We start from the raw sequence: 13,972 nt of genomic DNA, 5'->3' as shown, positions 1-13,972 counted from the left end.
ATTGATTTATCACCATGTTTATTATAATATATAACATATCCTTTTGTGCGGGTTGGTCGATTTCGAAAGGAAGGATGGCAGAGCAGTAAAAACAAGGTATGTGAAATTATCAGAGTACCTTTACGCTATGCAAGGAGATAGAGAGAAGGACGGAGACATGGATATAGATAATAGATCTACAAAAGCGACACAGGTGGGGTATGCATGTACATCGAAGCATACACAGCGAGAAAAGAGTGGACGAGGCCGCTGAGGGCAGCGTGAGATAGGAAGTGAATGCGAACGCGAACAGAGGGACAGGATACGACAAAATTGATTAAAAAAGAGTGTGGCGAAACGCATATAGATGCGAGGTATACTGAAACAACGAACTCTTCCAAAAACGAGGTACAACTCGAACCTTTATAAACGCACGCGTAGCTCAACACACAATGGAACGAACAAAATCGACGAACTGAAAGGACATAGCGAACAGAACGCGATCGAAGAGCAAACGGAGAAATGAGAACAAAGCGATGAAGGAAAAGCACCCGCCCACTCCCTAGTCCAAAAACGCCATCTCGCTCAGCCGCCGACTCTCCTCGTCCTCGATCCCCCTCGTCTCCAGCAAGATCGTCCCCGGACTATGAATCGTCGGCGCGACCGGCGTGCGTGCCCTCGCCCCCACTCCGACACCGAGAGGCAACGACGCCATGTTCACCGGCACCGGAGGCACCAGCGTCTGCGCCCCGCGCGAGCGTATCGCCCCGCTCACCGTCCGCCGCAGATTCGACAGCGACAGCGGCTTCCCGATCGCAGGCGGCACCATCCCCGCCCCGCCCAGCGTCTGCGAGCGCTCCTTTTTTCGCCCAAACAGACCCGCGGACTTCGGGCGCTCCGCTGACGCCGCCGTGAACGACACGCGCGGGATAGGCAGCGGCTGTGCCCCCTGCGGGAGCACACCGAACTCTTCGCTGTGACTGTGACTGTGTGATGAGCGTGACGTGCGTGGGCCGCTGCCCTCCTCGACGATCATCGGCGGCTTGCCGGCCTGATGGACGCCCTTTGCGCCGCTGGGTGCAGGGAGAGACGGTAAGGACGGCGTGACCGGGATGCTGGAGCCCGACGCGCTCGTGCTCTGCGAGATGTGCGAGGAGACGGAGTCGAGGAGGGACGGGATGGTTGGGCTGGACGGGCTCGAGGTCGTCGTCGCCGTCGTACCGCTGCGCATGCTGTTGGAGGGGTGCAAGGCCGCGGGGCGCGCACGTGCGGTCGGACTCGGAGGGGTAGGGAGGGGAGGGAGGAGAGACTCGGAGTGTGTCGATAGTTTATCTAAGGGAGAGGGAGGGAGGGGTAAGGGCCCCGTTGGTGGGGGGAGCATCGACGCGCGAGCGCGCGGTGAAGCGCGGAGCGACGCGATGCCGGGCGAGCGGGGCATGGGAGGGGACGGCGGTGGCGTTGCATGCTCGAGGGTGCGCGCCGACGTCGCGGGGGAGCGAGGGGCGGATTGCTGCACGGCGAAGAGAGAGCGAGAAGGCGAGCCTGGCGTGCCGCGGGAGCTTTCTCCCGAAGCGCGTCTGTGTGCGCCCGCCGGCGTTGCTGTGCGCTGTGAGGACGCGGATGTGGACATGGGCGTGCGGGGTGCGGCCAGGGTCCCTGCAGACATGGACATAGGCGGCGGAGTCGATGTCGACGTTCGCAGCCATTGTGTGACTTTCTCCGTGCTCGCGGTGTCTGCGGTCGGCGTGCGACTGTGGAGGGATAATGGCTGCGTCTGCGTAAGACCCAGTGCGTCGTCGAGCGAGGTGCGGGAGCGCGGGAGGGAGAGGGAACCGCGGGGCGATGAAGGTGGAGAGGGTCGTGGCCCGAGGGGGTGGCGCGGAGGAGTTTTCTTGGGCGGTGGCGGTGGCGCAAGTGCGAGCAAGGCAGGGGAGTCTGGCTCGGGGATGGAGGCATATGCCTGACCAAAGCTAAGTGGCGAGTCTTGAGGCGCGAGAAACGCAACATTGTTGTGGACATCAAAGCCTGAAACCGGATTGTCAAAGGGCTGTCCTGGGCCCCTCTGTCCCTGTTCCTCATCGGTCTTCTTGCCAGCACCCGACGTCTCCAGACTCTGTCGTTCAATCGACAGCCTCTCCTTGCCCTTCTCCTGTTCTTGGTTATCGTTGACCGCTTTGTCCCCATGTAGCGATATCGCGGAGTTACCCGCCCTCCACATCTCTACGAGCTCTCGCGCCTTTGACGGCCCGTCATCTGAGCTCGGTGTGTCCTCCCTCTCCTGCACGACGCCCAACCGCCTATCCTCCTCCGCCTCTAACTCTGACAGATACCTCACTCGCGCAGGCGGAAGCAGTCCGCGCGCGCGCAGCGCCTCTTCCCGCTTCGATTTGGACGCAAGTGAGTTCGGGAGCGGTGGTCCCGCACCCACCCCACGCGTGCCGCGCCGCTGGACGGACGCACCGCGGCGAGGGGCAGAGTCGTGTGACGTGCGTCGAGGTGAGCGGGGCGAGGAAATAGAAATGGGTGAGCGAAGGTTGCCGGCCCCCGCGGCGGCGCTGCCGAGTCCGGGGGGAGGCGGGATAATGGGGGAGGGTGCGTTGGATCGGAGCTTGGTTGTCAGGCGACCGAGGAACCCTCTCGATTTTTTGGACGTCATAGAACGCTGGAGATCCGAGGAGCTACGTGCCGATACCGGTCAGTATCGTTGAAGGAGTCGACCGGTCCAGGTTAGGATGAGCGTGCCCGATGCGGCAGGTTCCCTTGATTGAACGAGATGGGAGACGGCACGACTCACATTTGTTGTTCTTGGGGCTGTTGCTGCTGTTGTCGTGGTTGCACAGGCTCTTGCAGCAACTGGGGTTCCGCGGACGGAGCCAAGGCGTCGTGCTGCGCAGATCTAGGGTTCGGAATCAGTACTCGAGCGCACATTTTATTTTCCCGTGATTCCGACTTCGAAATAATCGAAATCACGATAGACCTGTTTCACACCGGATACGCACTGTTTCTGATGCGCGTTGTGCGAGTCCGCGGGACAATGATCCTGTGCTGCAGACTCCGTGCTAGCGGGCGGTCTATACAAAAAGAAAACAGGAATGAGTAATGACAGCATGAACGAGCACGAGCACAAGCACGAACAGCGGCATCGCGCGCTCAGAGGGTGAGACATAGAGGGTGGACAATAGAAAGACATGTGCCCTCGTGGAGAGTGGAAAAATAAACGTGCAAGGACGCACTTAGCTGCGATGGCGCCGTTAGGATATGGAATGACGGGCGACGTGGGTGACGTTGGCGGGAGACCTGTCTCTGCGCCAGAAGCGGCCACAGGACGATCGAGACGTGTTGTACCGCCAGGGCTCCGCTGAGACACGCTCGGGTTACGTCTGAGGCTGGGCTGTCTCTGGGGTTTCTTGCGCCCGAGGCCAACGCGAATCATGAAACGACCTGTTGCCTTTGGAGACGATGGTGGGTCCATGGGGCTACGATCGGGTGCGATGAGGAAGGGGGGGGGGGGATGAGGAGGAAAGAGAGGACAAGGGGAAGGTGGTGGATGAGGTTAAGAGAGGAGCGGGACCGGAGAGCGAGTGCGGGGAAGGCCAGTGGACTAGTCTGGGCGGGTCGGAAACTTTAGAGAGTCGCATGAGAAGATGGGGCTCGGTATAGGCGGCACACCCGGCGTCTCAGGAACTCGAAGAATCCACACCAAAAGGCACATGCGTCGCGAAGTTCATATATCATGTGCAGCAGCGTCTCTCTTCCCTAGTCCCTCGCCCCCCGCCCGTTGCAGCATGGCCGCACGGTTGGAAGGGGCGACCGTGCACGCGTGGGCCTGCTAGGGCGGCGTAGCGTGTGCTGCGACAGCGAGCTTGGAGCCATGGCCCAAAGAGCGTCCATCGTGCGATTCGCTAAAGACATCCTGTCCAAATCCGGAAAAGAGCGTCGCGATCGCTCTCCAGTCACGCGGGCTTCGATTCAGTCACGCGCTTCCCCCAGCCCTCTCCCTCCAGCCGCTGTCGCCACCTCATAATTCAACTCGCCTAACGCTCCACTAGCTCCTCCTCGGCGTCCGTCCTCACTCAATATTTTTCTCACTTGCGGAGCTCCCACAGGTTCATCAAGAGAAGCTCCTCCCGCGAATCGAATCAGAAAGTTGTCAACCGTGCATCATCATGTTTTTGTGCACCTGTTCGTGGCGCCGCACCCTCGCCGTCTCTGGACATCTCTTGGCGCCTCATCGACCTTGCCTCCCGGCCCCCCGCAGATGTCCCCTGATGTCCCCTGAAAACCCTGAAGGGCCAACTGCAAGCGATCCGAGCACCGCCTCTCCACCTCATACCCTCATCCGGCCATTCGTTAGAAACGAAACCTTATTCGCCCGCTGCGCACCAAGCGAGTCCCGCAGCCCCGAACCCGTCAATTTCCATTCCTCAAGTCGAGCCTTGCCGACGTCACTCATGTCGATCCTTGCAATCGAGCCGCAGCTTCGATGCCGGCGTGCGCGCCGTGCACATCCCTCGAGTCTTTCCTCCGTCTCGCATCGCCCCGCCAACGCTGACATCGCTCGTGCTTGATAGCCTGCATGTGCTGATGGCTGGATGTCACGGCCCTCTGCGCCATCATTCATCGCCATCATTACATCCATCACAGCTCGGACGTCGGAAAGCGCGTGCAATTATCTCTAGTGCCGCTTCCGCCAATCGCGCAGGGTCGCTCGCTCGCTCGCTGGGCCTCGAGCTTAAACATCTGCAGCAGTACCGGAGTGCCGGGCGCTCTACAGCCGATCAGTACACATTGAGCTCGAAGCCCCATCACAGAAAGTCGCAGGCTCCTTGTCTGTACGACAGCCCTTCTCGGACCTGTGGGCATTGTGCGGGTCACCGTTGGCTGGCTTGGGCCCAGTCGCGCGGTGTCTACTTGATTGGCTCGCGCACTGGTCAGCAGCGTCTGGGCTCGGCGTCGACTTTTATACATAATCCCCTGACAGGCGAAGGTATGGAAGGTGATTGGTGATACGTGAGCGATCTGTCTATCGCACATACATAATGGTTTCAAGTTGTCGTGGCTCGTGGCTCTTCTGTCAGCTGCATGCGCTGCCCCGCGGCTTATGCTTCATCTCACTGTGTCTAAAGCGTTTCATTCACGCACTGGTTCACTTTATGCTCTCGACGGCATGCAACATCATCGTTTCCGTCTTCGTACATCCACGCAGATGACAGGACCTGAGTCTCAAGACAGTCCGCCCTCCGTGAACCTCGGTATCCGCGAGAGACGAGCGCGCCGTTGCTCTGCCGGCGGATGCATTATGAGTGTTTGTGTACACCCTTTTTGTAGCATTCCAAAGACACATAGAAACATGCCAGCAATAGCAGTCTCATATTCCCCGAATCAGAACCATTTAAAACATCTGGGTGGAGCCCATATTTTAAGATGGCAGTGAATTGGATGTTCTCCACAAATATTGGCATAGTCTAGGGTGCCAACTTGCGCCTTCGTTGGGTGGATGTATCGATATTGACTTTTTAAATTCTATCAGCCATTGATTCTTGATAATTTACGAAAGCTTCCAATGCTGATATCAAGGGTGATAGTCTACGCAATGGATTCAAGGACACTGAGTGTGATACACCCGCGACTCGATGCAAAATCTCCTCCGGCACTGCACGCTCCGTACTATTCCCGCCCCCACCGTCCATTTACTTGAGCACCTTCTTCATTTGCTGCAAGGCGCGAAAGAATAGTCGATTTAGTACGCCGACAAAAGCGGAGGAAGAGAAGACAAACCTCCTCCATCGCGTCGAGATCGTCGGTCTCGATCCGAATGATTTTCTTCCCCGTCGCTGCCTCTATTTGCTGCATCTGCCCCCACGTCAACTTGTCGTGCACAAAGTTAATCGAGATGCCTTTGCGGCCGAATCGGCCCGTCCGACCTGCACGGGAGGTGTCAGCATGCAAAGGAGACAAATATATTCGAGGAACACACCGATGCGGTGGATGTACGTCTCGACATCGGGCTGGCGCGTGTTGCGGTTCCCACCGTCGTAGAGCAGCGGCAGGTCGTAGTTGACGACCATGTTGACCTGCAGGATGTCGATCCCGCGCGCGATCACGTTCGTCGTGATGAGCACTTTTTCCTTGCCCGCGCGGAACCCGTCGATGATCGCGTCGCGTTCGTTTCCGTCTTTCGCGCCGTGCAGCGAGGCGACCTTGTGCCCCTCCGCCGTCATGCGTTGCGAGATGCGGTCGGCAGTGTGGCGGTGCTGAGGAACACCGAGTCATATGAGCCTTGCACGACCCCGTGAAAAGATGGCGAGGATAAGCGGGTCATACCTCGCAGAAGATGATGCTCTGCCCAATCGTCAGGATGTGGTACAGCAAGACAAGTATGTCGTATTTCTGCTCCTCCGTCTTGCAGTCCATGTAGAACTGCCGTATCGAGTCCACCGAAAGCTCATTGCGCTTGAGCTCGATTTTGTTCGCGTTTGGCGCAAAGTTGTTCGCGTACTTGCGGACGTGGTCTGGGAACGTGGCCGAGAACAGGATGATCTGCGTTCCTCCTCCTCGCGGAAGGAAGCTGAAAGACGAAGTCTCGCTGAGCATGTGGACTCATCAGACGCATGAAGAGACTCGCACTTCTTGATCCTCAGTGTTTTGTCCCCCAGCCCGTCTTCGTTCAGCATGTTATCGGCCTCATCCAGTACGAACACCTTCACCTCCGACACATCGATCACCTTGCGTCGGATGAGGTCCATCATCGTCCCAGGCGTGCCCACAATGATGTGCGCCGTGACCTTGGTCGCGTCACGCGGAAGGTGGTCCTTGATCGCGTATTCGGTCTGCACAGGCGTAAACTTGCCCATGGTTCCGATCACGGACATGATCTGCCGCGCGAGTTCTCGAGACGGGGCAAGGCAGAGCGCTTGTGGTTTGTCTTTGGAGAAATCGATGCGAGAGAGCATCGTGAGCACGAAGGCGGCTGTCTTGCCTGTGCCTGACTGAGACTGCCCGATCATGTTCTGTGGGCTGTGATGGAATGTTACATATGGAGGTGGAAATTTCGAACTATGACGTACGGGTTTTTGAGAAGGAGAGGCAATGCGCGCTCTTGAATCTTGGACGGTTTGGTGAAGCCCATGTCGAACAGACCCTTGAGCAGATCTCCATGTCTGTTAGATATGTTGAGCACATTTCAGAACTCAAAGGAGCAGAAGCGCACAGTCCAAGCTCTTCAAACGTCTTTGCGCTGAAAAGTGGTGAATTTGGATCTTGTTGCTGATCCGCTAGCGTGACCTATGGACACTTCTAAGTTGGTACAAAGGGGTTCCCTATCTGAAGTTACTTACATGGACTTCAAATGTAGACTTGATGAGATCGGTGGCCGACTGTGAAGGGCCTGGAGAGACGCAGGGAGTCATGGAACCGCGTATCTAAATGGTAGACAACAACAACATACTACCGATCTTGTCTGGGGACACAGCTTCATCTGCTGGAGGGTCAGGTACGGGTGTGGGTGGTTCCGTGGGTGGTGCGGGCGCCGGCTCAGCAGGGGGAGCTGGATCTGCGACCGAATGTAAGTGACCCAAATTGAAGGATTATAACAGACATACCTGCAGGTACTACGGGTGTATAGAATCCATCTGCATCCTTCTCCATTGTCTTGTCGTTTGGTGTTGTTAAAGTATGGATACAGCAAAGGGGGTGGAGGAAACGTTACACAAGGGAATGGTACAAATTCTTTGGTGTCTTCTGCGAAATCAAGATCTCGATTTCCTGATCGAGCTTGATACGTAATCTCTGATCTTCAGCCGTAAGCGCTCGTTGTCTCAAAGATCTCAAGTTGCAACCTCTTTGAAATATTCCTTCCTGTGTTTATCAGTCTGCATCCTCCTGTATACAATTGACCTGTATCACATCTAGGGACAAGATATCGCATTATCTCACGAATTTCTCAGGGTAAAGTTATTTCTTACTTCCTGCCACTGCAGCCATGCCAGATACAACTGCTTTCCTATCAGGGTCATTGCTGGCAGACGACTCCGCTGCGTGCACAACATGTCCTCACAAATTTTTGAAGCGCAGCTGCGCGAGATCCAGCACGGGAGGTCTCAGGTTGCACTTATACACACTCCTCATACATCCTGGCCCCTGCAACCGAAGAGCGGCCTCAATCTCGCCATGACCCCTTCTACCCTCCGTATATCCGTCCTCGATTCGTCGTTCAACCCGCCAACACGCGCTCATCTTGCTCTTGCTTCTCTCCCGCATTATTCTCAAAGCGCCCCATCGGATTCGAGCTCAGAATATGACGCGCGCCTGCTCCTGCTCAGCGTCCGGAACGCTGACAAGCACCTCAAATTGGGCGACGCGACTCACGTTCAGCGGATGGAGATGATGCTTCTCCTTGCACACGACATACGTGATAATAACACGGCAGTAGCTATTATCGATGAGCCCACGTTCGTGGGCAAGTCCACTGCGCTGATCGCGTTTCTCCGATCGCACCTTCTTCAGCTGTCATTATCTCCACCCGCCTCAGTCGTTTCCTCGATTGAGCTTTCATTTGTGCAAGGATTCGACACCCTTGAGCGTCTCCTCTCTCCGCGCTACTACGACTCGGTAGAGCAGATGTACCAAGCACTGCGCAGATTTTTGTCCGCGGACGAAGAGAACTCGCGCGTGGTCTGTGCTCGCCGCGTAATGGCCACTGATGCAGTCAATGTTGACGCTGCAAAGGAGGAACAGGCTCTCGAGCCCGTTCGTGATCTCGTTCTATCCAACCGGATCGTTCTCGTGGACATCGACGAGGACACACGGACATTGAGTTCAAGTGAAGTGAGGGAGAAGATCAGTCGAGGAGACGAGAGTTGGCACGAAATGGTAACGGGCAGTCTGGTGGAGTATATCGTGCGGGAGAAGCTGTATCATCCGTCCGTATGACAACATGCAGGTTGCTCGTATCAGCGGAGTCGTTGTCGATTGGTCTGCAAACAACTTCGAAAGGATTCCATACAAGCTCAAACGCAAAAAAGAAACGCACTTCGCTGCCTCAAGTGTGCCCTAACTCATCGTTGTGATATATGACGATCAACAGCTATCGTCTAGCACGCACGGAATCAGGGAGGGGACATAGGGAGCGGATGGTAAGATAGATTTCGTTCGTCTACCCTGGTGCCTTCTTGTGAGCTTTTAGACTCACTCAGTGTGTTTCACACAGACTCGCTCGATGTTATCCTGTGGGCATGTACTTCTGTGATAGTGAAGCCAGCTGGTCTTACCCTGTTATGATTCAAGGTTTGCTTGCTAGCGCTCGTAGCCGTCACTCAATAATATCTGGGTGTCAAAACACGATTATAGAAGAGCTTGTTTCACCAGCTGCCACGCTATCTTCATGCGAGTGCATTGTCCTTGTATAAAAAGATATTATTGTCTTACTAATTCTCAGCGCTATCTTCACCCTGTGCGACATTGTGCCCTTGGCTTCCCAGATGGTACTTTGCCTTGATACGACCACTAGCATGGTCGCTAACTTGAGGCATACTGGGCGGCAGCGCGTAATATTTTAGTGCTATCCCTGAGCATGTGGTCGGTGTGCGCCATAATGGGTCTTCCCTCTGAGCATCGAAATCTGATATTGATGCAAGGGGCTTTGCCATGGGAGGGACACCCTCGCTCTTGGCGTTCGGCTGCTAATTAGAATGGCGAAGCGAATGTGCGGGCACCTCCGACGTGATGTATACCGCAACATCTCGCCATGAATATCACTCGATTTTAGTCATCTGACAGTTCTAAAGTCAGAGACATTTTTTTTGTGGTCGCATATGTATGTATAAGTACCGCGAACTCCATGTTTCTCCTCTCCTACTGCCCCTCTTCTTTTTTAAGATGCAGTATAAGCTTTTCGTCGTTGCCGCCATCTATCTTGCTGTCTTCATCGTCTGTCCCAGTCCAGCTGTGGCTAGGGATGGAATCTCACTCCAGGGTAGACAAACCCTCGTCGCGGATTGCGAGGACGGCCGTGGCGACTTACTCGCTACAAGCATTGACTTAGACCTATGTGTTGTAAACAATGGCGGTAATCTCCAATGTGACCCTGAGTACGTCTTGCCCATCCAAGTCCTTGCCGAATGTTATGAAATGCTGATCAAAATATCTTGGAAGCGGTGATTTCTTCGCCTCATGTAGCGGTTGCTTCCCAACTCTGCCATCCACCCTCACCTGCAATTGCGGCCCGAGAGGAGCTCTGACTTCTGTATACCTGGGTGAGCCAGGTTTCCCGTCCAAAATATGAGCCTGATATGACGATTGAACGACATAGATGGATGCGTTTCAAATACGTCTGGCGAGTTGACTTGCCCTTAAAGTCTGCTGTGTTTTTTTTTGGCTGAGAGACGCGGGTTGGCTGGTGAATGCTGGAGAATTCAACGTAGCTTGTACCCACTAGGCTGTGACGAATGTTGTACTTATTACTTGTAGCTGACATATGCCTATTCTGCAGAAATTTTGGATCGCTCGACAACGGCATACAATGTGGCAATAATGACAAGTATTTCTCCATTGGCCTGATGTCGATGAGAATTGAACCGAACGCAGGCCCGGGACTCCTTGTACCCTACTCGGTACATGCCAGTGGATAACTTCCACATGCCTTTAGAGTGAGTTCTACATAAGGGCCGGATTCTTCCGGTAGTTTGGTCGCCGCATCGGCGCGAGTAAAACCGTTTTGTCGTTTCTCGAGTACCCCCTTCTAAACTTGTAAACTGGAAGGGGGCGCCTAGGTCTCCCACCATCCTAATTCTGGGTGGAGTATAACTCGGGATGTTAGACTCAACGATGCCATGATTTTGGACACGTTTCAAGCATTTCCGAATCGTGGCATCTGTTCCTATCTGCCAATTTCGATTCGTCCAGAGCTGTCTTGGCTTCAGCCATTGGATGGTCTTAGGACGAGGTCAGACGCGTTTGAGTCGGATTGCCTTGTGTAATTCCACTCGATAATTAATTATGCGATATATAGACGTATAGATATATCTGCGCAAACTTGGTACCAAGTATAACAACGCGGTATAGATATTGAACCATCATCAAGACCAAAGCACTCACATCGCCCATCCACGGGTCTCTTTCACGCCCTCTCCGTCACCCTCGCCACCTACCCTCCTCACAAACCCATCTGCATCTGCAACCCATCGGCCCTCCTGATCATTGTCCATATCCCCCCTACCCAGACCGACAATTAACCCTGATTCACCCGAATTCGAGTCCCCGTCGATAGTTTGCCCGTCCTCAGCGACGAGACTACTGTTTCGCGTGCTGCTGATTGCCGTCCCAGCCTCTTCCGGGACGATGGACAGTATCTTTCCCTCCCACGTTTCGTTCCGTTTCCTCCCTCCCATCTCCACCTCACGACCGCCCTCCTTCGCGTCCACGCTCTTTCTTTCAATCAAAACGACTTCCTCTCCCTCCTCTCCCTCCTCGTACATCGCATACTCATAGTCGCCCCCGTTTACGTCTTCAGAATCGTAGTCATCGAACGCCGCGATCTCGCCACGGCGCTTAGCCTTTCGAGTCCGCATGCGCGCGAGGCTGCGTCGGCGCGCGGCCATCCAGTGGGCTTCTTGCTCATCGAGCACGACATGATTACGCGTCGTCGATGTGGAGGAAGAAGTGGAAGTGGAAGTGGCAGAGATGGCAGAGGACGCGGCATGCCAGTGCGGCAAAGACACGCCTGCTGCGCTGAGAACGGTCAGGATAGGTTCATGCCCACGGCGTGTGCGCATCCTGTGCGCGTACATGCACGTCAACCTGCGATACGAGCAGCGAGACAAACAAATATACGTCAGGAACGGAACTCGAAGATCGACGGACCGAGTCAAGAGTACGCACCCAGGACCTAACACGAACTCGCCCCCGAGTTGCGCCGCATCGCCCCCGCGCTCCCATACCGGCATACCGACGCGCAGCGCGTGGCGCACAACCATCGCGAACCCACCCATGAGGCCGTGCTTTACATAGTTCTGCTTAGCGTGTGGATCAGAGGAAGAAAAGGGAAATGAAGGAGCGGAAGGGGGTGTAGAATGAGCGGTGGTGGGAGGGGGAGGAATATGAGGGAAATTGGGGGTGGAAGGAGAATTAGAAGGAGAGGCGCGGAGTGTCATCCCGAGGGCGCGGTGCAGGCGCAAAGAAGGGTCAGTGTAGATCGGATACGGCATGCGGAAGATCTCTGAAGGACAAGCATGCCCAAAACGAATAGAAGGAAGGGAGGATCGTGAGGCAGTGTTGAATAAACAATATGAGTGGAAAGGTCACATACGTCGATATGATTTGATCAGCCCATACGACCCACAACCCACAATGATGAGCCGGACGCCGGCGGCGCGCAACCGCGCATACTCCACTTCTCGCGCAACAGAGAACAGATAGTCCTGACACAGTGGACACCTACATTGAAAGAACGAAGAAGTCAACCGTGTTTCACAAAAATGCCCGAGACAAACTTGACTTACCAAAAGTGACGAATGAACAACACGACCGTTCGCGCATCTGCCCATAGATCACCAAAAGGAATGCGCACGCCACTCTCTGCGATGACGGGAAGTGCGGCGGCGGCGGCGAGCTGTGCGCGCGCAGGGAGCGCGTCGCCTTGGAAGGGGGGTACATGACTATGCAAGTGGGAATGTGGAGCACTTATTTGTGTCGAGAGATGGGAATGTGTATACGCGGGAGTCTGCGAGCGGGAATGCAGAGCGGGGATTGGAGTGGGGTTGCGGCTCATCACGGTGTCCTGGGGGAGCGCACTTCGGACCGATTCAGTGATCGCAGGGGTTGTTGTGCGGGCGGGACTGGTGGCTCCGTTGAGCTGCGTCTCGGCTCTAGTCCTCTGTGCATGTTGTGCGCCTGTAACACTAGCACTGATACTGGGGACAGGACTGGGGCTGTGACTCGCGTTCTGACTGGTCCTGCGCAGGCGGGAAGCGAATGAAAGCGTGCGGGCGCGGGCAAGAAGCGGGGGTGCAGAATACTGTTGCTCCTGCTTGTTCTGTTGATGCAGACGGGGGGGTGCTGCACCCTTTGGGAGGGGCGTCGGTGCCGGGCTTGAAGCACGCGAAACGCTGTTGATGGTAGAAGGAGCAGTAATAGAGATGATGTCGACGGTGGGCTGAGACGGCGTGGGTGATCGAGACAATACAGGCATAGGAACGGATGACGAAGAGGGGAGAGGCGACGAAATCAACATTCCAGAGATCGACTTACGATTCACCCGCGCTGTCGTATTTCCACCGGCCCCAGCTGTCTCCTTGACGCCATTGTCGATGTTCGTGCCGCGGGCGGGTGTTGCAGAAACAAGGGCAGAAGAGGGCTTGGACAAGGAGAAGAAAACTGGCGAACTACCCTTGAGTCTTAAGTTGTCCATACTGACAGCACGCTTCTTCGAGTCTAACCTAGATAGCGGCGGCGTCGGCGCAGGGGTGCGCGTCTGCCTTGGCTTCTGGTTCTCCGTCGGAATAGCCGTGATGATGTGTGTAGTCCTGTGAACGGATTCTTGGGTGGGGCTGCCGATGAAGAAGTGGTCGGCAGGGGAGGCAGGCGGAGAGGAGTGACGTTTCGGCAGCTGGGGTACCGGAGAGGGCACTGGTAGAGGAAGGTAAATGGGGGTGCGAACCCGAGCAGGTGGTGATACGGCTGCAGCAGAGGTTGAGACGGGAACTCGCGCTCCCAAGAGAACAGGAGTGATAATGTTTGACGCTGGAGTGCTAGATGGCGGTGGAGAGTCGACTTGGAGTATATGAAGGCGACGCCCCTCGGCAGAGGTGAGAGAAACAGCGGCTGAAGCAAAGAGTGCGGCGGTGTCGGCGTCGGCTGGAGCAGATGCGTGCACGTCTGGCTTGAGCTCGATCTGACAGTTGCTCTCGGCGATGCTGTGGGAGGTAGATGCTGTGGCAACCGGTGTCAACGCGGACACAGATGCAGATGCGGATGCGGGTGCAGACATAGCTATGGG

General features: G+C 55.7%; 5 protein-coding genes across 5 annotated transcripts; 1 reads left to right on the top strand and 4 right to left on the bottom strand.

The window, feature by feature from the left end:
- Positions 1 to 3: 3 nt before the first annotated feature.
- Positions 4 to 2,635, bottom strand: HETIRDRAFT_433869 (uncharacterized protein; the record flags this gene model as incomplete). The annotated part of the gene is made up of 1 exon (XM_009547270.1): positions 4 to 2,635. The coding sequence occupies one exon, from the start codon at positions 2,633 to 2,635 to the stop codon at positions 542 to 544; it is 2,094 nt and encodes a 697-aa protein (XP_009545565.1). The 3' UTR covers positions 4 to 541.
- A 3,034-nt stretch (positions 2,636 to 5,669) lies between these two features.
- On the bottom strand, positions 5,670 to 7,626 carry HETIRDRAFT_450911 (uncharacterized protein; the record flags this gene model as incomplete). Its single annotated transcript, XM_009547269.1, has 10 exons — positions 5,670 to 5,693; positions 5,758 to 5,903; positions 5,957 to 6,233; positions 6,304 to 6,547; positions 6,607 to 6,996; positions 7,047 to 7,139; positions 7,190 to 7,263; positions 7,317 to 7,366; positions 7,427 to 7,531; positions 7,581 to 7,626. The coding sequence occupies 10 exons, from the start codon at positions 7,624 to 7,626 to the stop codon at positions 5,670 to 5,672; spliced, it is 1,449 nt and encodes a 482-aa protein (XP_009545564.1).
- Positions 7,627 to 7,806: 180 nt separating this feature from the next.
- Positions 7,807 to 8,628, top strand: HETIRDRAFT_409165 (uncharacterized protein; the record flags this gene model as incomplete). The annotated part of the gene is made up of 1 exon (XM_009547268.1): positions 7,807 to 8,628. A coding segment is annotated over exon 1 (568 nt), but the record flags the coding sequence as incomplete, so codon positions are not given.
- Positions 8,629 to 11,069: 2,441 nt separating this feature from the next.
- Positions 11,070 to 11,306, bottom strand: HETIRDRAFT_409164 (uncharacterized protein; the record flags this gene model as incomplete). The annotated part of the gene is made up of 1 exon (XM_009547267.1): positions 11,070 to 11,306. A coding segment is annotated over one exon (237 nt), but the record flags the coding sequence as incomplete, so codon positions are not given.
- A 387-nt stretch (positions 11,307 to 11,693) lies between these two features.
- On the bottom strand, positions 11,694 to 12,745 carry HETIRDRAFT_316732 (uncharacterized protein; the record flags this gene model as incomplete). Its single annotated transcript, XM_009547266.1, has 4 exons — positions 11,694 to 11,775; positions 11,857 to 12,193; positions 12,284 to 12,411; positions 12,477 to 12,745. Coding segments are annotated over 4 exons (816 nt in total), but the record flags the coding sequence as incomplete, so codon positions are not given.
- Between the last annotated feature and the right edge of the window lie 1,227 nt (positions 12,746 to 13,972).

The sequence above is a fragment of the Heterobasidion irregulare genome, assembly GCF_000320585.1.
Source record: "Heterobasidion irregulare TC 32-1 unplaced genomic scaffold scaffold_04, whole genome shotgun sequence".
In the NCBI taxonomy this organism is placed as follows: domain Eukaryota; kingdom Fungi; phylum Basidiomycota; class Agaricomycetes; order Russulales; family Bondarzewiaceae; genus Heterobasidion; species Heterobasidion irregulare.
Note: the sequence above shows the minus strand (reverse complement) of the source record. Positions and strands in the feature narration are given on the sequence as shown.